The sequence below is a fragment of the Azolla caroliniana genome, unplaced genomic scaffold (assembly GCF_043228905.1).
Source record: "Azolla caroliniana isolate FFs.n. ecotype wild unplaced genomic scaffold, voAzoCaro1.0.p SCAF_21, whole genome shotgun sequence".
Taxonomy (NCBI): Eukaryota; Viridiplantae; Streptophyta; class Polypodiopsida; order Salviniales; family Salviniaceae; genus Azolla; species Azolla caroliniana.
In genome coordinates, this window is record NW_028230456.1 from 3,841,409 (window position 1) to 3,865,222 (window position 23,814).

Genomic DNA, 23,814 nt, shown 5'->3' on the forward strand with positions numbered 1-23,814 from the left:
GTCACCTTTTTCTATACATGTCATGTACAAGCCACCGAGAAAACTTAAGTAGAATGCTTCATAGTAATGATTGCATAATGGGTTGTGTTATCAAGTTTTGCAGCCAACATTGTCTTAGGATAGATGCGATTTTCTTGTGATGAACACAAACGGGGGTCATACATTGACCATACAACTAGATCCAAATAATATGGGAATTGGAATGAGTAGTCTAGTGCTTGTGGGAATGGTCGTGGAAGCGCAACTACTCAACTTTGAGACTGGAATAGGGTTGAGTTGAAAATGGGGGAGGGGTGGTGGTGGTCCTTCTTGGTTTTGCAGCCAACATTGTCTTAGGATAGATGCGATTTTCTTGTGATGAACACAAATGGGGGTCATACATTGAGCATACAACTAGATCCAAATAATATGGGAATTGGAATGAGTAGTCTAGTGCTTGTGGGAATGGTCGTGGAAGCGCAACTACTCAACTTTGAGACTGGAATAGGGTTGAGTTGAAAATGGGGGAGGGGTGGTGGTGGTCCTTCTTGGTTCTACCATAGATGGAGACAAGACATCTATTTGATGCCTCTTCATTAAAAAAATTGCTCCCTACAAACACATGCTTTAATTCAAATGACAACGTAACCTCAAAATTGTGTGGAACCAAAAGTTAAGAATGGATTTGCTGAATTCTTTTATTTCATTCAATTAGCTTTACATCAATGCACATGTAGAGCACCACAAGGATTGCATGATTGACCGTCCCCATTGCTACCCCCACACATTGCCATAGGTGAATCAAGAGAAAAGGACGAACAAAAAGAAGGAGGATCGCAATTGGTAAAATGAATAAATGATCGGATCGAAACGGTGGACCAAGAGCGAAATGCAACGTTTAATAGAACACATGTATAGGCAAAGCCGAGTCAATGTCCCGTGCATAGTCAATGGTCTCTGATTGTCGAGATGGAATGGACAACATGCATATGTATAGGGTACATACGAAAAGCACGTATCAACATACATGTGTATGTAGAGGGGGTATAGACGAATACGTGCATGACATACGTATGAACATATGCACGTAAGTGCATACATACATGTATACATATGTATGTATGTATTTGCCGATACAAATGCGTAAGACGGGACGGACGGACGGACACCGGACAACCAATGGACGCCGGACAAACCAACCTCCTGCTCTCTACTTACTTTTAACATAATAATAATCCTTTTTGATTTTGTTTCTCTTTTTTCTTTTTCTTTTTCTGTGACACATCACAAAAACAGGGAAAAAAAAAAACAAAAAAAAATTTAACCTAAAAGAAAACCTCTCTCCCCCTCGTCTTCCTTCTTTTTTTTCTCTTTCTCTTCCTTCTCTTTCCTTCCTTCATCTCTCCCTCTTCACAGAAATAAACGGAAACCCTAATTTCCTCCCCCCCTCCCTGTCACTCGCGACAGGAGGAGGAGAGGGAGGAGGTCGAGGAAGGATAAGTAAGAAGAGGAGTCTTCGTCATTCCTTCGTCAAGAGAAGGCGGCGAGAAACCCTAAATCCACAGGTCTTTCTTATTCTACATTCTTTGTTCTCTCAAAACAAAAACAAAATCAAAAAGAAAAAAAAAAAAAAAAAAAACGAAACCAATCAATTAACAACATTCAGCCAAGCATAGCCGATCAATCGTCGTGCAGGCTAAGGAAAAAGAAAAAACCAGCATTTTCTCTATCTATAGATGTAAACAGATCGGTATATATATATATATATATATCTATATCTTATTAAAGGAGAAAGAAATAATTCTTTTGCCAAAGATCTTCCCTGCAACTACTTTAGGTAGGGTTAACTTTACAGACAGAGAAAGGGATTAAGATAGAAGAAGAAGAAAAATCGAAGAAGGTTTATTCACAGGCCATTATATATGTCCCATCATCAATCTAGGGTAGACCGTAACAGCGACTCGCAACCAAAGAGGAACAGTGCGAGGGCTGGAGCTCATCAGAGAGCTTCGGCAGCAACTACGTTGAAAGGAGGTGGCCACCACGGCCCCTCGGCGGCCACTGCTCCATTGCTTTCTCCTACTGCTCAACCTGCGCCTTTGCCCAGGTTATAATTTGTTTTTTTAGTTTTTCTAAAAATAATCTCAGTCTGTTTACCTTTTCTTACCTTTTCAATGATGTTACATCGGGCATATTTGAATCTTTTTAGGGTTCCTTCGTTACATTTATAATTATGTGTAAATAGTTGTATTTGGTATTTCTGTCAGGTTTTCATGAGCATTCAAATCATGCGAGTCAGGCATATTTGAACATCGTGAAGGTTCCTTTTAGGTTTTCTAGTCATTGACATACTTGTTAGGTTATCCTTACCATTCTGGTTCCTTAGGCATATTTGGACATTCTAATCATTCCAATCTATCATTCTTGAATATCTTACGGGTTCTTTGCACCGTTGTTAACACCAGCTTAATTTTTAGTGTTCTCATGAGTATTCTACAGATCAAGTCACTCTTAGCCATTGGCTTATTGCTAGATTTTTTTATGCATGTCTTAATAATGTCTATTAAGTGTATTTGAATCTCTGCAGACTCTATTTTACCTTTTTTATCCTGGGCTGATTGTCAGATTTTTTACCTGCATTCTGATGATGTCAAATTAGGCTGATTTGAGCTCAGTATGAGTCCTATTATTTGAACATTGTCATCATTGTTCAGCTGTCGAGTTTTCTTTGGCATTCTATTAATTTCAATCACACATATTTGAGCACACAGTAATAGTCTGGTTTGTGTTTTAGTTGTTTATTCTTGGAGCAAAATGGTTAATGCTCTGATATATTTTTAGAGATGTTTTTTGGTAATGGGTCTTCACACTCAAGACTGAACCACATTATTGAAATGGTTTGTCCAACTATTTGCTGTTGTAGAATATATTGGCAATCTTGTTTTTCTGTGATGGTGATAAACACTTTAATACTTTAACCCCTGTCTAATTGTTATGAATTTTTGTAGCATTATAATCATGCTAAATCAAGTTTTTGAGCACACATTGGATATTTATGTATGGAACAAAGTGGTTAATGGGAATGTGCATTAATGAAATGCGTTGTTCTCAAGTGTTTTCTTCTTTAAATGTGTGAATATTTCCTGGAAATAACATTTACTGATGGATCCCATAATGAAGACCTAACTGCATTATTGAAATCGTTTGTCCAAAGAAATGGCTGCTGTGCAATATATTAGCAATGCATGATTTTGCGTGAAGATGACATCTGTTTTTTGACTGTGCTGATTCTATGGAAGAGTAGAACTTATGGTCTCAAAACAACCACCCTTAGGGTGATAGGGAGCTTCATAACCAAGGCAAAACTGTATTATCGAAATGATTTGCGCAACTATTTTCTGCTCTAAAACTTGTTGATAAGTTTTATTTGATTGTATTAATAGTTTGATGCATTACAAAATATATTCTTATTATAAGACTTCACTTAGCAAGTATGAGGCATTATGGCAATGACAGTTCAAAGCGGTCCACTGGAGCAAATGGCCAAACAAGAGGACATTCATCTGGTAATCATGAGGCCGACAATCAGAAGGCTCAACAAAACACAACTCAGTACCAAGGGCAGGCTCATGGTCAGATGATGTTCTCATTACAAGATGTTTTTTGCATGTGAAATGCTGTGTATAATGTTAATATGCTTTTTTCATTATTTCAGGAGCAAAGTCTTCTACGCCGTCAAGCAATGGGAATGCACCCAGACAATCAAAAACTGTGCCACCATTGACCTCCATTGGTTCCGCAGACCCTATACCAGCTATCTCAAAGCCAGGTTTGCATAGTTAGCATAGTCTCTTCTTATTACCTATTCATAATGCACTATTAATTGTTTAAATAAAACAGAATCAGCATGGAGCTCTGCCCATCCTCAACTATCATTCCAATTTGGAAGCATAGGAGCAACTTTCGTGCACACTGGAGTGCAGGTCCGTTTCTATTATAAGTTGAAGGGTTCTCTTCTTAGTATTGTAATTTTTCATGATTTATATAATCCTTGTATTCTGTCAGATTCCTGCACGAACAAGCTCGGCTCCACCAGACATTGAAGAACAAAAGCAAGACCAAGCACGATACACGGTAATTAATGCAGTAGGGACAAAAGGAAATGTTCCTTCTGTAGGACAGCATCAAGGAGTAAGGCCACAGTCGCAACAATCTGGAGGACATCATCAGCAATCCACGAGGCCTCAGGTTCAGCAAACAGGTGCTGCATTGCCTGCAGGTATACCACAAACACAATATATTCACAACCAGCCTCATCAGCACCCTGTTCAGATACAGATACCACAGACTAATCCTCATGTACAAGTTCAAACTAATCCCCCACATATGCCAATGCAAACCCATTTTGTTCCTCCGCAAACTCAGCAACAAGGGCTTGTTCAACTCCCTTACCCACCAGTGCAGTTCCCGGGTCGTAACATACCAAATCAGATGTTGGGGCCACAGTTTGCTTCCATGCCACCTCAACAAATTCATCAGATACCTCATCAGCTTTCTGGACCCTCTGCTGCTCCATTAGGTCCAGGAATGGCAGGTTCTCCTTATGGAATGGTTCAGGTGCCCAATCATTTCATTCAACCCCGTACAAGTAGGGCTGTGAAAATTGTGAATCCGCAGACTCAAGAGGTATTGAAGTTTGATTCAAAAATAAAACACGACTCTTTGAATGAAAGTACAACGTCATCTTTGTCCCAAGGGAGATTGGCAGGAAGTGGACAGTCCAGGCTGAATTTGAGCTATGCTAATGCTCATCATCACAGCAACCAAGATGCATATTCTTCACAGCAAAATGGGGCATATGTCCCTGGCTTGAAGAATCATCATCAGCAAACTGAGCAAGGAACAGAACCGCAGAAGCAAAATTTCACTGAGACTTTTCATGGCAAGGCAGTGTCTTCTCCAAGTATTGTGGCAACCACAGGGAGTGTAAATGCGGAAAATATTGGAATGAGTCCTCATGTAGCAACACAATCTGCTGCAATTTTATTGGATGAAGATAAGAATTTATATTTGGATAAGAGTGAAAAAACCTCAGCTGTACCTATTTTGGAAGCTACTGAACAAGCTAAGGAAAATGTAATCAATGTGGAAATAGAAATGAATAGCAAAGAACAAAAATCTGATTCCTCTGATCGGTTGTCAGCACTGTTCATTAAGGATGGTGGACAATTGGAGGAACAATCTAAGGAAGCCCAACTGGATCCCACATCATTAGGAACGCTAACAACCAAAGACACTGTGAAAGTGCCTGAACAAGTAAAAGAGGACCAGGGAGATCCTGTTTTATTGAAAGATGCCTGCGAAATTGATTCAGTGCCAGAAATAAGTCATGGAAACAAGAAAAAGGAGTTGTTATTGGAAATCTATTCAGCAGATGCACAGGAGGTGGGAAAGGTTCAGGTTGAAGCCAGAAGGCAACCTGAGGATAAGTTGCAAGATGGATATGCTGTGAAAAGCATGCCGCTGAAACCTGAGGATCAGGCCAAGGATCAAGCAGTGGTACCTACAGCTTCAAAAGAAGGTATAAATTCTAAAGAAGGAGAAAATTTGAAAGAATGGGCAGAACCAAAGAAAGGGGCAGACTTGAAAGAAGAGTCAGATTTGAAAGAAATAATAGAATTTAATGCAATCATAACATCTACTGGTAGTATAGATTTGATTGCACAAGATAATAATATGGCAGTTGCAACACAGCAAACTGAGGTGGATATCCCAGCACCTGCCAAGGAAGATGAGGGGAAGGAAATAGAAGGTGGCGCTAATGCATTAGAGGATTCTCTGTCAAGCCTCAGACTTGAGCCATTGGTAAATAAATCTCCAAGAGACAATGCTATTTTTGATGAGTCAGTAAATTGTGATGCTTCCAGCCAAGGCAGAAGCATAGATGAACAATCAGCCATAGGAAAAGTTCAAGATGTACATCATATTGGTTCTGTCGTGCTTCCAATTTTGGATATAAGTCTGGGACCAGACAAAAGTATGCAGCAAGTGCAGATGATGGATAATTTGAACAATGGGACTGCTGTGTCTACAACAAAAGGTGAAGCTGCCTCAGGAGAGATACATGTTCCTGTTGCTCTCGACACCAGGCAAGGGGGCAAGAAAAAGAAGATGAAGGATATTTTGGCTAAAGCAGATGCAGCAGGAAACACTGCTGATTTATACAATGCCTACAAAGCTCCAGAAGAGAAGAAACATGAAGCAAAAGTTTCAAAAGTGGATGACGCAAAACCTTCAAGTGCAGAATCTGTAAATGGGTCAACTGTGCCTGATGAGAGTCCTGCATCTAAAGAACTTGAAGACTGGGAGGATGCAGTGGAACTTCCAACTCCCAAGACCTCATCAATGGCAGAAGCAGTTGGTAGGGGTAGCAAGTCTGCAAATGAAATGTACACTAGAGATTTCTTGCTGACATTCAAAGATCAGCATCTGGATCTTCCTGTTGACTTCGATATGAAACCAGAAATCATTGACTTGCTTGTCAATCCTCATCTTGTTAATCAACAGCTCTCCAATAAGACCCTTGATCGCCAGCTTAGTGGTGGCTCAAGACGTGGTATGCTTGATGAAGATCGATGGCCGAGACAACCACAGGGTTTGCACTCTCCATCATGGCCAGAAAATTATATGGACATGGGTCCTCCAGGTGGATTCCGTCCGGGTGGTGCACCCGGTCTCATTCCTCGGATGCCCCCAAATACTCGTCCAGGAATTTCAATGGTACCCATATCCCCAGGATTAATTCCTGGGAAACCCTCCACACCATCGCCAATCACTGGTCTTGTTAGGCCAAACACTGTCGATTCTGATAGATGGCAGAGGATGCCAACTGGGCAAAAAGGGCTTATTCCATCCCCACACAACCCGTTACCAGCTGTACACAAGGCTGAAAAAAGATATGAAGTTGGTAAGAATACTGATGAAGAGGAGGTGAAGCAAAGGCAAATTAAAGGAATACTTAATAAGCTGACACCACAGAACTTTGATAAACTTTTTGAGAAAGTTAATGATGTGAATATTCAGTCAGCTGCTGCTCTAAATGGTGTGATATCACAGATTTTTGATAAGGCACTCACAGAGCCAACTTTTTGTGAGATGTATGCAAAATTCTGCAAACAGCTAGCTTCGCATATGCCAGAGTTTCTTGAAGCTGATGAAAAAGTTACATTTAAGAGGGTTCTATTAAACAAATGTCAAGAAGAGTTTCACAAGGGCGAGAAAGAGCAGGCTGAGGCTTCAAAAGTGGAGGAGGGGAAGGAGCTGAGTCTAGAAGAACGTGAGGAGAGGCGTATTAAAGGAAAGAGACGGATGCTTGGAAACATCCGATTTATTGGAGAATTATATAAAAAACAAATGCTGACAGAACGGATCATGCATGAATGCATCATAAAGCTGTTGGGGGAATTTGAGAATCCAGAGGAAGAAGATGTTGAAGCGTTATGCAAATTAGTGAGCACCATTGGTCATATGATTGATCAACCAAAGGCAAAGGAACATATGGAGGCCTACTTTGATAGGTTTGATAGGTTATCTCATAATCAAAAGCTCTCCTCCCGTATAAGGTTCATGCTGAGGGATGTCATTGATCTTCGAAGGAATGGTTGGCAAGAGAGAAGGAAAGTTGATGGTCCAAAGAAGATAGAAGAAGTACATCGAGATGCTGTGCAAGAGAGGCAGGCTACTGTTGCACAAGCAGGTCGTCTTTCTCGTGGACCGAGTATGGGCACATCAGCTGGGAGAAGGATCATACCTCCATCAGACTTTCCCATACGTGGTCCCTCATCACCCATGTTTTCTCCAACAACACCAATTGGTGGTTCTCAGACAGGTGGCCATAGAGGACTTCCATCTTATGCTGGTGGCCGAAGCTCAATTTTGCAAGATGTACGGATGGAAGAAAGGTTATCTGCGGACAATAGATCCCTCCCAATGCCCTTATCCCAGCGTCCATTAGATGAGGCCCCACTAACACTTGGTCCTCAAGGTGGTCTTGGCAGGGGTATGCGTGGCCAAACTGAAGTCAGACGTTTTGGTCCAGCTTCAATGGCAGCCTACAGCTCTGGTTCAGTTCTTGGAGTTGAAAGGCCTCACACTCCACCTGAAAAGCCTATCCTGGACAAACCAGATAGATATGTGCCTGGACCTTCCATTAAAGGCTCACACAACCTTGAACGCACTCTCAGTGATAGAGCTGTCAGTACATCTGCATCATTTGCTGAACATCATCAGCAACAGAGCAGTAGACCACCCACAGAACCTTTGTCTGTGCCTCTGGATGAAGATCAGCTGATTAAGCAAAGTAAAGGTGCTTTGGTAGAGTATTTCAGGTTTGTCTTTGTTATCAGTTGATCTGCTCTTTTCTTTGGCTTTCTTTAATTTAAGAAAAATTGTATTTTAAATGTCGAATTCTTGATGACAGTGCCCGAGATGTGAAGGAAGTAATGCGGTGCATTGAAGAATTAAGGGCTCCCAAGTTCTATTCTACGATGGTGTATATATGGATATTTCTTGCTTTGGAAAAGAAGGAATTGGAAAGAGATATTTTCATAACTCTGCTAATTAGCTTATGCAAATCTGAGCCTTTTCTGCTCAATCTGGATACAGTTTTCCTGGGGTAAGTGATGTACTATTTCTCAGAAGGTTCTGGACATGATAGCTGTCGTGGTGCACATTTATAATATATTTTAATTGCATTTACCAAGAGATATAAACACAAATTATACTGTGAACATGCACGCAAAGGAATTCTCATGTGCAGTCATGTAATCTTCTAGAACAGAATAAAGCGTGATAAATCTTAGATGATAATGGAGTTGCACCTGAAAATAGTGAAATAGGATACTCAATATCTGATGTGCATAGTGTGATATATAACTGGGTGCTTTGAGATCTTCTTGGTTCAAACTTTTGTTTGGTTAGGATGCTAGGATTTTAAGAAAAGAGTCATATCTTACATGACTTGAACTTTGTTTTTGGTTCCGCAAACATGATTGTCTTATACATGTTTTGCTTGAAACAGGGAGTGCATTTTTGTTTTTCTGCTGCTAGAACTGTCTGGTTTCAATTGAGTCAATATTTATAGTCTCAAAGATATAAGTGAGCACTAATACAACATTTAGCCAGCAATTAAGAACACAATGTTTAACTGTTGTAGCCAAAAAATATATATTTTTGGAGTCTGAGATGTTACATCCAAATGTTTATAACAGCTTTCAGATGGCTATAGAGAATCTGGAAGATTTTTCAATGGATGTACCAAAGGCACCCCAATATCTGATTGGAATGTTTAAGAAGCTTATTTCAGAAGAAGTCTTATCAATGGAGCAAGTTTCAGATTTGATTAAAAAAACTGATTTGATTCATTCCCTTGATATTGTAGGACAGGTAAAATTATAGATTCATTCAAGAGACTTGGTATTCCTATTTTTGCATCAACATATTTGTTCCTATGTATTTTTTGAAGTGCTCATTTGTTTCGTGACATCCACATTTTATTATATGGTTCTCAGTCTGTCTAGATGTCTCCTTGTACAGGATGCTGATAAGCATGGACCATCGAACATTCAACATTTAGAGAATAAACTGTCAGAATATTTAAAAGGAAACGATCCTGTTTCTGAGATAGAAAAATGGCTGGAGGTCAGTTGAGTGGCCTTGGTGTCAGGTAATTTTTGAAGATTAGGTGCTTGATATTGTATTTAATTTATCACTGCTTTATTTGTTACAGGAAAATGCAAAATCTGAAATGCAGTCGAGTTCGAGTTTTTTAAGGATGCTGATGACTCATGTTTTAAGACATTCTGTACCTGCTGCCTATGAGGTATAAGCAGCATTTAGGAAATTTTTCTTTTATCATATCTTGAACTCTGGTTTGTTCTACATAAAAATTCCTAACATGTAATTTGCAGCCATTAATTCTTGTAAAATGGGAATGACGGTTAGATTAATTGAATATGATATACAATTAACTGGTTAAGCCAGCCACGTTTGTATAAGTAATTGCAGTTGATAGTACATACATGGTCACCTTTATGGGAAGGATGTTCTCACCACGGCTCCTGCCACTCTACATAGGAGATATTAAATGCCTAATCAGCTATCATTGTCACTGTATCAAGCATCTTGAACTGAATAGCCCAGTGGATGTAGACTACTACCCAAGCTACACATTTGCCATGCCTTGCAGTTGGCTATACCTACCCGTTTTGCTATACCCTGAGAATACATATATGTAACCCTTCCAAAAACAAGTACATGTGAATCTAGAAATGAGCTTGCTCTAGCTTGTCATCTTTAACATTGTGGCCCTTTATTTCGTCAATCCCTTGGCAAAGTTGCTTATAGACTGCATCTTCAATGCCCCTTGAAACTTCGACGGCGATTTTGAGGTTTATCCCAAACTAGCAATGCATTGTGTTGATTGGCTAACATGTTTTGAGTGAATTATCTATTGAAGATTTAAATGGTGTCATTAATATATTTTTGTTTCTCTATTTTGAAAGTCTTTATTTGATTGGAATGTATAGGTGATTTTGAGGTTTTATAACAAAATAACGTTGGGGGATATTTTGATTTTAACTCGAACGTATGGATATACATTTCTTGATTTTGGCTGCATCTAAAACTTTTCCTTCCTCATCTGTAGCTTAATTTTATTTGAGTAGACAATGCTGTTTCAACATAACATGGTTTTGAGTTTTAAAATTAATTTATTCTATTTTTCTGCAGAAAGAACATCAGCAGATTCTCAAAGAAAGTGTTTCTCAGTACAGGAAACTGCTTAGAAGGTTTGCAGTGGATCAAGATAAGCAACGGCAATGTATGTCTCATTCGTTGTTTCATGTTCTCTAGAAGTGTTGAATTGCTTTTAAATGTTCAATTATATCGTCCTGATTGATAGCCTTCAGGTTAAACTTGGAAATGAACCCAGCTAGTCTGGGTTGCATTGTCAGACTTCAAAGCTTATCATGTTGTTGTCATGCCAACTTTGAGTACATAGTTATACTTGTCTGATAGTTTAAGCAATATGCTGTAGCCATCATTGTAATCCGACTTAGCAGTTAAGTCAACCGAGTCATGCTATCCACATATCAGGGTGTCATATTTAAGTTCTCTGATTGTCTATTATCAAATGTTGATAAACAAAGTATAATCCACTTTGTGTTGATGAGAACATACTCTATAGCAATAGTTTGATGGGCACATTCCTATATATGATTCAAAGACTTTATAAGGGAACACATTTTTTAATGATGTGCTTCCCAATAATGAAGCATTCAAAATGTGTTTGTTTTTATTCTCCATGTTCATGCAATTATGCTTTTTGGTTTTACCTCTTTCCTTTTTAAATTTGCTTTTATTTTGATATTCTCTAATACAATTTTCTATGCTAGACATTGTTGCCATGCAGCTCTTTGTCCATGATATGGCTCATCCGGCAGGCTTAATGACTGATTTGTGTAGTACTTTCTATGATGAAGAGGTTTGTGTAAAAATAGCTAGTGTAGTTGGATTTTACAGCACAGGATGGGTCACCATTCTGTTTCCCAACCTACTCACTTGCTCCTAATTGTGTTGCAGGTAATATCTGAGTCTGCATATATGAAGTGGGAAGATGATGTCAGAGATACCACCGTTGGAAGGGAGCAGGTAAGTCCCTCTCTCTGTAGGTGATGTTGCCTGCTGTGGATGCCTGATGTATCATTGTCACCATCTCTTATAATTGTTTACCACTTGCACTCGCTGATTTTGTAGTTTTCAGCTTAGGTCTTACAGCATTTTCTTCTTGTTATAGGTTGCTTTGACGTCTTGCTAGTTTCTGTCCATTATCTCATGTTCTCAGTCGCCTGAGGATGATGACCTATATCATCTCTCTCTAGTTTCTCTATCATAATAACATAACTTGATGTCTAACCCTATATAATCTGTGTACCTGAAGCATATCCATTTTGAGGTTATGAAGTTATGAACACCTAGATTTTCTGGTGTATTAATTTTTACTTGATTTAAAGGCATCTGCATAGTTTTTACTTTGTTGCACATGTTCATACAAAAGTTTATTTCATTTCATTCCCTCACTGGACTTGAATATGTAATAGCCTTAACTTGGAATCTCTTTGACATTCTGTTGCAGGCCCTTAGGGATGTATTTAGGTGGCTGGCTTGGTTGAAAACGGCACCCGAATTGAGTTAGACTGATGAATTTTGAGGAAGGCTATGTAACAGTATTGTTTTTGGAACAGACCCTTCTAAAGTGGGAGCGGATTCTGTACAGAAATAACGGAGACACATGCAGCTGAGGTGGATGGATGGCTATTATTTGACTTAATAATTAGTCAATGTTCACTAACATTTTGTTCGATCCACAAATATCATAGTTCTGAAATTGTTCATGTTACCTGTTGTATATTTAATCTGAGTGTTCCGTTCATTACTTTCACTCTCTCTCTCTCTTTTGTTAAACAGTTTAACTAGGGAGGGAGATTTGTTATAATTAAAAAGTGCTCAGGTGGAATTGAGAAAATACCATACATGACATTCTATATTTTTTGTGCTTTTAAGGATAAATTGACTAGAGCACCATTACTTGACAGGTTAATTCGTTGGTAATAGTGGTGACACATACCCAAACATCCTATGAGAAGATTAAAATCCAGAAGTCTTTGCTCTCTCTTGGATGTATGGTTTCTCACCTGTTCAAACATCAAAGCAGCCAGGGCGTGAACAAATCTGACATCTTTTTATTAATGGGGTGTAGTCTGTCCTCGATCTATTTCCTAGCCAGTTTAAAATCTGCACTTTAATAAGTTGTTTTAATAAATGGCAATACGAGCTTGGCAACTTCATGTCATATGATTGTGATCTAATAATAAACGATTAATTATAGAAATGAAAGAGAATAATGGATAAAGCATGAACAAATTTGACATCTTGTTATTAATAGTGTTGTCTGTCATCAATCCATGCTATAGCCAGTTTAAAACCTGCATTGTAGTAAGTTTTAATAAATGGCAATTCGAGCTTGGCACCCTCATGTCATGATTGTGGTAATAATAGACAATTAATTATAGAAAGTAAAGAAAGAAAGAAAGAAAGAAAGATATATTAACGTCTTCTAAGGCCAAAATTGGCCCATGAGACAAATGGTGTACAACAAAAATGGGATATTTACCCATTCATCGAAAGTAAAAATAAAAATAAGATAAAATAGAGTTTAAGCTAAATAGTTCTAAGAAAACAACAAACATGTTCTATATAAAAAACATGTTCTACAATGAGAATGATTCTATACTAGGCCTAATTTCATTTCCATCCAAGTCTCTCGAAGAGAAGCGGGGGGTCAAAGGGTTGCCATGATGTGGATGTGGCCCGTGGTCCCCATGTAAGAGGTACCCCAACCATAGCTTCGAGTCGACGTAGCTCACGTTCCCTTATCTTCTTAATCTTTTCTACTCCACGTTGACTTGTGTTGAAGCCCAACATCCGAGGACGTTTGGTTGCTCTTTGTATTTCTGCTTCCTCAAGGGAGAGGCCGAGTGGCATAAGTGTATCCACATTCATCGTCTCCCCATGTTCCTGAAAAATTACACTAGGTACATGTTGATGAGTAGTAAAAGGGTTATGATTAACACTTTGTAATTTATCCTCCCTATGTTGTTTTAGCTCTAAGATATACCTACCTAGTCTCTTTACACTCGGGGTATCTAATAGTTTGGAGAGGGTGGGAGAGGGTCCTAGTATGTCTTGGTATTCCGCCCGTATCTCGGCATAAGTTGGGCACTTGCATGTGAAGTGATACTCATCCTCTATCTCTATGTGGCATAACCTACATAGCCTTTCCTCTCTAGGGACTCTATTAGCTCGACCATTCTCAATCTCAAGTTGGTGAGATGATATCCTAAGTTGTCCAATGGCCATCCTTAGTGCATTTGATAAGAAAGTATCTAGGTATCTTGGTCGTGTAATAAACCCTAACTTAGAGAAGTGCAAGAAGTGTTCCTTATAGTACACCATTTTAGATGGGAGTGGCTCTCGTGAAGATCGTAATAAAGTGATACGCCAAGAAATATGGCAAATCTACACTCGATACAAATGGAATTAATTGTCAATTCCACTCCAGCCGTCACAAGCAAGGATATTGATTTTGGACTAATTGTGAAAGAAAAACCTTTGAAGAATAATAATTGGCATCAACATTTGTCTTGAGATGATGATTGCACCAATTGTTCACTCCATTCAACAAAAGTTGATTTGTTGGAGCGTGAAGAGACTCTCACTAATAGGACGCATCATAGTTAGAACATTAGTGCCCATTAACAAGGAGTAAGAAAATAAACTAGTAACCAACAACTTACAAAGGAAGGAGGGTGCTTTATATCAAGTTGCCCTTTATCTACATTCTCTCACTAAAACGCTCACTCTCCCTCTAGCAATTTGGGGCATCCGAACATTAGTGCCCATTAACAAGGAGAAAAAAATTAAACTAGCAACCAACAACTTACAAAGGAAGGAGGGTGCTTTATATCAAGTTGCCCTTTATCTACATTCTCTCACTAAAATGCCCACTCTCTTTAACAACTTGGGGAATATGGAAAGTCATTAGTTATGTGACACAGAGTTAATGTTAGAAAGTAGTGGTGACCTTTGACCTGTGAGTGTGATACATTCTCAAAAACGTGTTGACACACTAGACTCAAGTTGAGTTTGATTCTCAACACGTGCCTTCAAGCTCAATTATGTCATGACCGAGTCATGGGAAGAAGAGAACGAACCGAATCGGATAGAGTCAATGAGTATTTCGGCTAAAGCCAATAGGCTGAGGCTGAGATCGAGAATTGATTGTATAACCGATTCGGGAGACTATATTTGTAAATAGTGTACTATGTATATGAGTATATATACACTTCGGGCAAGTAGTTAGATCTATGTTATTGAATCATTATAGTTGTAACAAGTTATAGTGAGTAGTTGCCTCTGTAACAGTGAGAGAGTGAGGGTTAGCGAGTAACCCTACGGTTGTCCATCTGACGAAAGAGAGCTTCAGGTTGTTGCCTTGGAGCTTCTCATTGTACTTCCTCTCATCATAGTGATTTGTTTGGAGTTTGTGGACTCCATGTGTTTTTTCCCCCTTTTTCGGGTCTTTCCACGTTAAATATTCTGTATCTCTGTCTTTTTTTCAGTTTTTTTGTCTGTGCACTGTCATTGTCGATTGTTTGCACCCGAACATACGTACGAGTAATTGGTTGTGGCTGGTTCTGATCCTAACAATTTATTAGGTCGGCTACCACTCCTCAATTATGTCTTGAACACCAAGTCGTTCACATATATGATGATGAATATCTAACGATTGGCACTATTTTGGACAAATAATGAGTTGTCGAACTTGGACATCCAGAAACCGATTTGGTGAAGATATTGTGTTATCTTCGAGTGCCATACTTTGGGTGCCTACTTGCGGCCGTAGAGAGGCTTTTTGAGTCAACATTTGTTGTTGGATGTGTGCTCAATTCGAAGCCGGGTGGTTGTACCATGTAGTACACCTCTTCGTTTAATTCACCTTGTAGAAAGGCGTTATTTACATCCATTTGATGGAGGTGCCACCCTTTCGGTGCTGCAACCGCTATCACGGTCCACATAGTTGTCATCTTTGCCACTAGGGCAAAGGTCTCTTCATAGTCGACTCCATGTGTTTGTGCAGAACCTTAGGCTACAAGATGAGCTTTGTAACGGTTGATGGAGCCGTCAACATTATACTTCACCTTGTATATCCATTTGCAGCTGATTGCCTTCTTGTGACCTGAGTTGGGGACAAGATCCCATGTCTCGTTTTATTGAGTGCTTGCATCTCCTCGTTCATTGCTTCAACCATCGTGGGTTCTTAATGAATTGGGCAAAGCTTTCTGGCTCCCGATCTACCGCCACCTTCATCATAAAGGGATAGTGATATGCCATATAGTCATTGTCGCCGCATCAACTAATCAGTTTCTTCTAACGGGAGGAGCGTTAGAGTTTTCCATTTGCTATAACAATGGCTTTCTTCGCTCCAGGTGTCCTCATAATAGGCACATCAAAGCCACCACACTCATTATCGAGTGAGTGAACCGATTCGTTTCTATCAGATTGATCGTCTGCATATTTTCACATTTTCACATTTTCACCTTGCCTTTGTCCAATTCAACACATATCTAATTCGTGCTTTGGTTGTTTGGAGGCTCTTGAGGTCCACTCAATTTGGTTGAGACTGGACTCTCTTTGGATATTGACCTTAATCATCCTTCGGGTTAACATCAAGATCAGCCATGATTGGTTCGGGTGGAATTGGCTCAAGTTCGTACCAAGATGTTGACTCATCAAAGACGATGTCCCGACTTACGCGAACTTTTCAGGTAGATGGGTTGAAGCATTTGTACCCTACGAAGATGCACTTTTCCGATTTTGGGTCAAGCTTTTGCCACTTCTCATCGGGAATGTGCACGAATGCGATAGAACCGAATATCCTGATGTGGGATAAGTCTGACTTCTTTCAATAGAACTTCCCGTGAGGTGTATCCTCATGCACGCCGGATGTCACATCGGTTCATTAGGTAGATTGTTGTGCATGTTGCTTCGGCCCAATATGACTTTGGCATATGTTTTTCGTTAAGCATATCCCTTGCTACCTCGAGAATGTGTTGATTCTTCCGTTTGACTATTCCGTTATGTTGTGTATGCCGACATGAAAATTCTAGCTGGATTCCTTCTTGTTGAAGGTATGTCGTGAATGCATTGGAGAAGTATTCCTTACCTCCGTTTGACCGAAGACGTACATGCCGACCGGTTGCCTTTTGACTCCGCTTTTGAACTTTTGAAAGTGTGCGAATACTTCACTCTTGTGGCACATCGAATAAATCCAATATGTGGCATCCTTAAAATAAACCATCAAGTTAAATAAACAATTAAACCATTGGGAAAATAAAAAAATATGTAAGCCATCAAACAAGGCCACTTAAACTAATGAACCAATAAACCATAGTCTTATAAAAGAACCAAACTCAAACCTATCCGTTTAATGATAATTTAAACCAAACCAATTTTTTAAATTATATTTGAACTGATAAACTGTGACTTAACATTTTGAAGCCAAACTGGGGCACATAGCTATGTGTGTATATAGTTTGATCTTGTTACGTCATTTATGTCCACTACAAAGTTCATAGGTTTGAAATGTCGTCTTTGAGTTGTGTAAGTATGATATTGTAAATTTCTTGACGAGGCTTCCATTTTAGATATAGAGGTAGATTTTCGATGGTTATTCTTGTCAATTTTGGGCAATGTAATGCATTCAAAATTTAATGCATAATCTTAAATTATTACAATGTGGAATGATGAGGAATTTGATGATTTTCTAAGTAAGCATTTGTACACTTTGACATGGTTTATGCTAACTCTATTTCATTTAATATTTTATTTTATTTCCAAAAAAAACTACTTCCATTAGTTAAGCAATGTACAAAGGATAATTTACAACTCATATCTTACAAGTCATCTTACATGTCGAAGGAAAACAATATGTGTAGATGAAACAAACCAAAAAAACAACTCCAAAGCACCACATCATTCGATGTGTATAGCATTACTCGAACGCATATTCTCCATGTGAGCCTAATACAAGCAGAATTTAGCATAGATGTCCTCCATTCACTCCTCATGGCAACACCCATCTAGATGTTAGGTACACTTGGAGGGAACAACCACCGTGGTGGTTGATAATTCCACTTCATTTTACCATCCATTATTTGTAGCATCGACGAACCGCTCCATTTCAGCAAGAAACGAGCTCTAGCTTCTTCACTTGCGTCAGATGGCTCTTGAAGACTTTCAAACTCACCTCGCAACGTAGAAATAAGATTGAACCAAATCATCATTAAATTCTCAGCCGGTGGGGTTCGTTTACTTGCGAAAGTCTCCTTGCACCTAGATACCCACACTTGCCAGACCGTAAGGCCGACCACACAACGTTCCTGTAAGAAGAATAAACTTCCTTGCGCTGGTTGCACAGATCCTTGCATCACCTTTAAAGAAGGACTGTTTCCATTCCACCCTTGAAACCACGAGGCCGATTCAATGGCCAACCAAGTGATTGCTGCACTCGATACATGAACCTCAACCCCGAACCGAGCCAAGACTCTTAAGCTCCTCAACCAAATTTCTTGCACTCGAGGGCAACACCACAAACAATGAGCGATGTCCTCCAAGCTCGCACTACAGGCCTTGCAACCACTCATGCCGCCTCTATTCCCAAGTCACTCTCCCGTTGGAACAACCCGATGGGTGATTAACCAGAAAAACACTTTGATCCGCTCGGGAAGGGATGAGTTCCATATCCTGCTCCTGGTTCTATCCACGAAGGCTGAATTGATAGCTGCATGGGACCACTTGTTGGCACACTTCTCACGATACGAACCTAACTTTCTCCCCAACCGTGTCGAGTATTCAAAGAAACCTAATGATTTATCTTGTTCTCCCTTCCACGTATATTCAGAGGGATCCCATTCTACGCGCTCGAGAGGCTTGCCTTCAACCACGTACAAGATCCAATCCTCCTCAACCTCTTCGACTGGTGGATTCACCTTGCATTTCTTTCCGGCTCTTGCCACAATTCTAATCGGGTACTAGCCTGCACTTTCATCTAATAATCCCATCTGGACGGTCGCAAGAGGAAAACCCTGCCTGATGGATCGAGTTAGAAAGATTCGAGCTCCTTTCCTCCTTGCAATCAACACCTTACTCGAGCCCTTCCTATATAAGGCTTGGGCAACACATCTCCACTCCAAAGGTAGCTCAATGACCTTCATCATTTCTTCCAAGAAAGACCATTCCACTCGATCATAGGCTTTCTCGAAGTTGAGCATCAGACAGGCTAAGTTTTGATTGGTCTCCTTCGCCGTTGCAACAACCTCCCAAAACAAAATCACGTTGTCCATAATAGAACGATGCTCCATGAAACCGGTTTGATTGGACTTGATGATATCTCCTAGGAAGGGCTTGATTCTCTGCACTAATATGTTAGCAATTTTTTTATAAATTAGAATTAAAATTGTAATGGGTCTCCATTGTCTAATCTCGTGCAACGCAGTCTCCGATTTCGGAATCAAGTAGATCAAGCCTTCATTGAAGCTACTCGGCATCCGTCCCGTTCTCCACATCTCTGTTGAACGCAGTGCTCGGCCACAACCGAGGAATAGGATCAACTCACAGAAAACGGGAAATACAAAGTGCACAGGGACAATAGAGAGAGAAAAGGTACACTGGATGTTTTACGTGGAAAACCCTAAATGGGAAAAAAAAACCACGGGAGTCCTCAAACTCCAACTATCACTATGAATAGGGATGTACACTAATGAGGCTACAAGGCAACAACCTTGAGCTCACTGTCTTCGCCACAGGCGGCGGTAATACACAGAGGCAACGACCTCTTCGTCTCTCTCTCTCTCTCTCTCCCTCTCCTTCTCTCTCTCGGCTGCTCTCTTTTCGCATAAAATGAGCAACAACATAAACTGTTTGCCCTAAGTCATATTTATACACATATGACTTTCGGGCTATTTACAAATATAGCCTCAAGGGCTCTTGGCAAACATATTCACAAATATGTCCCCGCATCCGGATCTCTCTCCGGGTACATTCGTCATCCGGCTCCGTAACCGGGGTCTTCATCATCCGGCTCCGTAGCCGGGGTATTCATCATCCGGCTCCGTAGCCGGGGTCTTCATCATCCGGCTCCGTAACCGCAACCGGGCTTGCCGTCATTCATCTCCGGACATCCCATCCGGAGGGACCGAAATCCCAACAAACTCCCCCTTCACTTCGGCATGGGATGTCTCTCCAATCCGATCCTCTTCCGGCATGCTTCCAGCTTGTCGGGTTTGAGAACCTTGGTCAGCATATCCGACCCGTTCTCGTCTGTGTGGATCTTCGTCAGCACGAACTCCTTGTCTTCTATCCTTTCCCGGATCCAGTGGTATCTACGCTGGATGTGCTTCGTCCGGGAGTGATAGGCCGCATTCTTCGCAAGGTGGATGGCACTCTGATTGTCGCAGTAGAGTCGGTACTCCTCCTGCCGGATACCGAGCTCTCTAATGAAGTTCTTCATCCATATCATTTCCTTGCCGGCTTCAACAGCCGCCATGTACTCCGCCTCCGTGGTTGACAACGCAACCGTCTTCTGCAGCCTCGACTGCCACGAAACAGCCCCCCCTGCATTCGTCATCACATACCCTGATGTGGACCGGCTGGTATCTGCATCAGCCGACATATCCGAATCGGTAAAGCCGTCGAGTTCGGGCTTACCGGAGCCGAATCGGAGGCACACGTTTGCCGTGCCCTTCAGGTATCGGAGTATCCACTTGACCGCGTTCCAGTGCTCCTTGCCGGGATTGCTCATGTACCGGCTCACCACTCCGACTGCGTATCCTATGTCCGGTCTTGTACACACCATTGCGTACATCAAGCTTCCGACGGCAGAGGCATATGGTATTTTCATCATGTCCTCTTTCTCAGCCTTTGTCTTGGGGCTTTGCTTGCTGGACAACTTGCAGTTTGCCGGGAGGGTTGATCCAACCGGTCTTGCTTCCGACATGTTGAACCGGTGAAGCACCTTTGTTACGTACTTCTCCTGTGACAGCCACAACTGCTTCTTCTTCCGGTCCCGGATGATATGCATCCCTAGTATTTGCCTCGCCGGACCCAGGTCCTTCATTGAGAAGGTTCGGTGAAGTGCTTTCTTCAGCATCCGTATCTTGCCCTGGTCCCGTCCGACGATCAACATGTCGTCCACGTACAGGAGGAGTATTAGAGAGTCTCCTCCTTCGAACTTCTTCACAAACACGCAGTGATCGGACTGCATTTTGAGGTACCCTTCGTCGGTCATGAAGGAGTCGAACTTCCGGTACCATTGCCGGGGAGCCTGCTTCAGTCCGTAAAGGCTCTTCTTCAACCGGCATACCAGGTGCTCCTTCCCTTTCTTCTCGAATCCTTCCGGTTGCTGCATGTAGATCTCTTCTTCGAGGTCACCGTGAAGGAATGCCGTCTTCACGTCCATCTGTTCTACCTCGAGGTCCATGCTTGCCGCTATGCTCAGCACCGTCCGGATGGAGGTCATCTTCACTACCGGGGCAAATATCTCGTCGAAGTCGACGCCCTTCTTCTGCTGGAACCCCTTTACCACGATCCTGGCTTTGTATCTCGGGGGGTTTCCGGCATCTCCCGGTTTCAGCTTGAACACCCACTTGTTTCGAAGTGCCCGCTTTCCTTTCGACAACTCCACAAGTTCATATGTGTGGTTCTCATGCAGGGAATCCATCTCCTCTCCTGCATGGCACTTACCCACCTGCGACTATGGGTGTCAAGCTTTGCTTCTTCAAAACTCTCCGGCTCCCCCTCGTCGGTTAGCAGCACGTGCTCTGGTTCCGGAAATCTCCGGGGGGCCCTTCTCTCTCTTAGAGGGTATCTCCGTTCCGGAGCTTCGGTAACCGGCTGCTCCGTTTCCTCTTCATCCAAATCCATTTCGGGATCGGGGCCGATTCCGGTATCAGTTTCATCTTCCTCGGCCGGTTCTGTTTCTTCACCGTCTTCGGCCGGATCCTCGAGTGCTAACCGGTCCCTTGCCGGTCGGGACTGCTCCTCGTAGAGTTGATCCTCACCGGTCGACTTGGAGCTCTTCATCTTCTTCTCCGACTCCCAGTCGGCGAGTGTCTTGTCCTCCATGAAGATGATATCTCGACTCCTGAATATCTTCTTGTCGACCGGGTCCCATACTCGGTAGCCGAACTCGTCGTCGCCGTAACCGAGGAATATGCATGGCCGGGTCTTTGGATCTAACTTTCCTCTCCGGTCCTTAGCCACATGCACGTATGCGAGACACCCAAACACCTTCAGATGCCGGTAGGACACTTCCTTACCGGTCCACACTCTCTGTGGCGTGTCTCCATCCAGGGGTACTGAGGGTGATCTATTTATCACATATGTCGCCGTCGACATTGCCTCAGCCCAGAACCCCTTGAGTAATTTCGCATGCGCCAGCATACTCCGGACCCTCTCCATTATGGTCCGGTTCATCCTCTCGGCCAGCCCGTTCAGTTCCGGCGTCTTCGGCACAGTAAACTCGAGCCGGATTCCCTTCGAGCGACAGTACTCCTTGAACTGCCCCCGGTATTCCCCTCCGTTATCCGCTCGTATCGCTTTCAGCTTCTTGCCGGATTCCCTTTCCACTCTCGCGTGGAGTTCTTTGAAGACGCACAACACTTGGTCCTTTGTCTTCAACGGTGCCGTCCACAGCTTCCGGCTGTGGTCATCAATGAATGTCACGAAGTACTGGGCTCCGCCATGTGACTTCGTTTCTACTTGACACACGTCGGTGTGCACCAACTCCAATGGTGCGCTACGTCTCGTCGGTGGCCTTGAGTGGAAGGAGGCTCGGTTTTGCTTACCGGCCAGGCAATCGGTGCACTTCTCCAGATGCACATACTTCACTGGGATAAGGTTGTCTTCTGCAAGCCTCTTCATCCCCTTCTCGCTCATGTGGCACAGTCTCTTGTGCCACAGCTCACCGGCAGAGTCAGCTGCCACGTTCAGCTCCTCCGGACATAGCCGGGAATTCATCAGGTACAGTGTGTTGACCTTCCGGGCCCGAGCCACTATCAGGCTCCCTTTGCTGAACTTCATGACACCGTTCCGGATGCTACCCGTGTAGCCTTCATCGTCTAGCCTCCCGGCCGAAATCAGGTTCAATCGAACCTCCGGAACGTGTCGGACATCCTTCAGCAGCATCTTGCATCCGGTTGATGTCATCAGCCACACATCTCCTATGCCGGCAATCCGGCATGTACCTTCATTTCCCATCCGGACACAGCCGTGCTCACCGGCTGTGTAGGATGAGAAGTATTTCTTCTCCGAGGTCAGGTGGAATGATGCTTCGGAATCGACCACCCAGGTCATCTCTTCACCGGCAAGGTTCAGCTCCGTCTCTTCGGTAATGAGCATTATCTCTTCTTCACTTGCCGCGAGTGCTGTCGTTCCTTTCCGGTCCTGCCCTCGCCGTTCCGGACCTCTTCGGTCCGTGGCTCCCCGGTATGCGCCGTTTCTCTCCGGTGACTTCTTCGAATCGGTGTCGTCGGCTCCGTTGTCCTTTCGGTAATGCCGACAATTCTTCCGGAAGTGCCCCGGCTTCCCACAGTGGAAGCATGTGGGTCTTCCTCTTGACTGCGACCGGGTCCCCGACTTCTCCCGTCTTTGCGGACTCCGGTTCCATTGTCTTCCCCGTTCCGATTCGGTAAGCAGCGCCTTCGAGTCGGAGGCCGGTTCTTTATCTCTCCGACGCGCTTCTTCGTTCAAAATACTTGTCTTTACCGTTTGTAGGGACAAGTTATCTTCGGTGCAGGAGGTGCTGAGAGTCACCACCAAGTTCTCCCAGCTTTCCGGCAATGTACACATCAGAATGATGGCTTGCATTGCATCCTCCAGCGGGAACTTGATCGCCGCAAGCTGGTTCACGAATCCCATGAACGTGCTCACGTGTTCCACCATATTCTCGCCGTCCCGGTACTTGAGGTTCACTATCTTCCTCATCAGGGAGGTCCGGTTCAACGCATTCTTCCTCTCGTAGAGGCCCGACAGCTTCTTCCACATCTCATATGCGTTGGTGTCATTCGCCACATGTTGTAGAACGCTTACATCGACATATTGCCGGATCGTCGCTACGGCTTTCCGGTTCAGGAGCTTCCACTCCGACTCTATTACCCC

The 23,814-nt window shown here is 42.4% G+C and overlaps 1 protein-coding gene across 1 annotated transcript; it reads left to right on the plus strand.

The window, feature by feature from the left end:
* The first annotated feature begins 1,763 nt into the window (after positions 1–1,763).
* LOC147850408 (uncharacterized) lies at positions 1,764–12,478 on the plus strand. The gene is made up of 13 exons (XM_087336381.1): positions 1,764–2,086; positions 3,496–3,611; positions 3,695–3,808; positions 3,880–3,962; positions 4,045–8,366; positions 8,459–8,653; positions 9,249–9,423; positions 9,574–9,678; positions 9,767–9,859; positions 10,768–10,858; positions 11,433–11,521; positions 11,620–11,688; positions 12,173–12,478. The coding sequence occupies exons 1-13, from the start codon at positions 1,902–1,904 to the stop codon at positions 12,230–12,232; spliced, it is 5,697 nt and encodes a 1,898-aa protein (XP_087192507.1). The 5' UTR covers positions 1,764–1,901; the 3' UTR covers positions 12,233–12,478.
* The last annotated feature ends 11,336 nt before the right edge of the window (positions 12,479–23,814 follow it).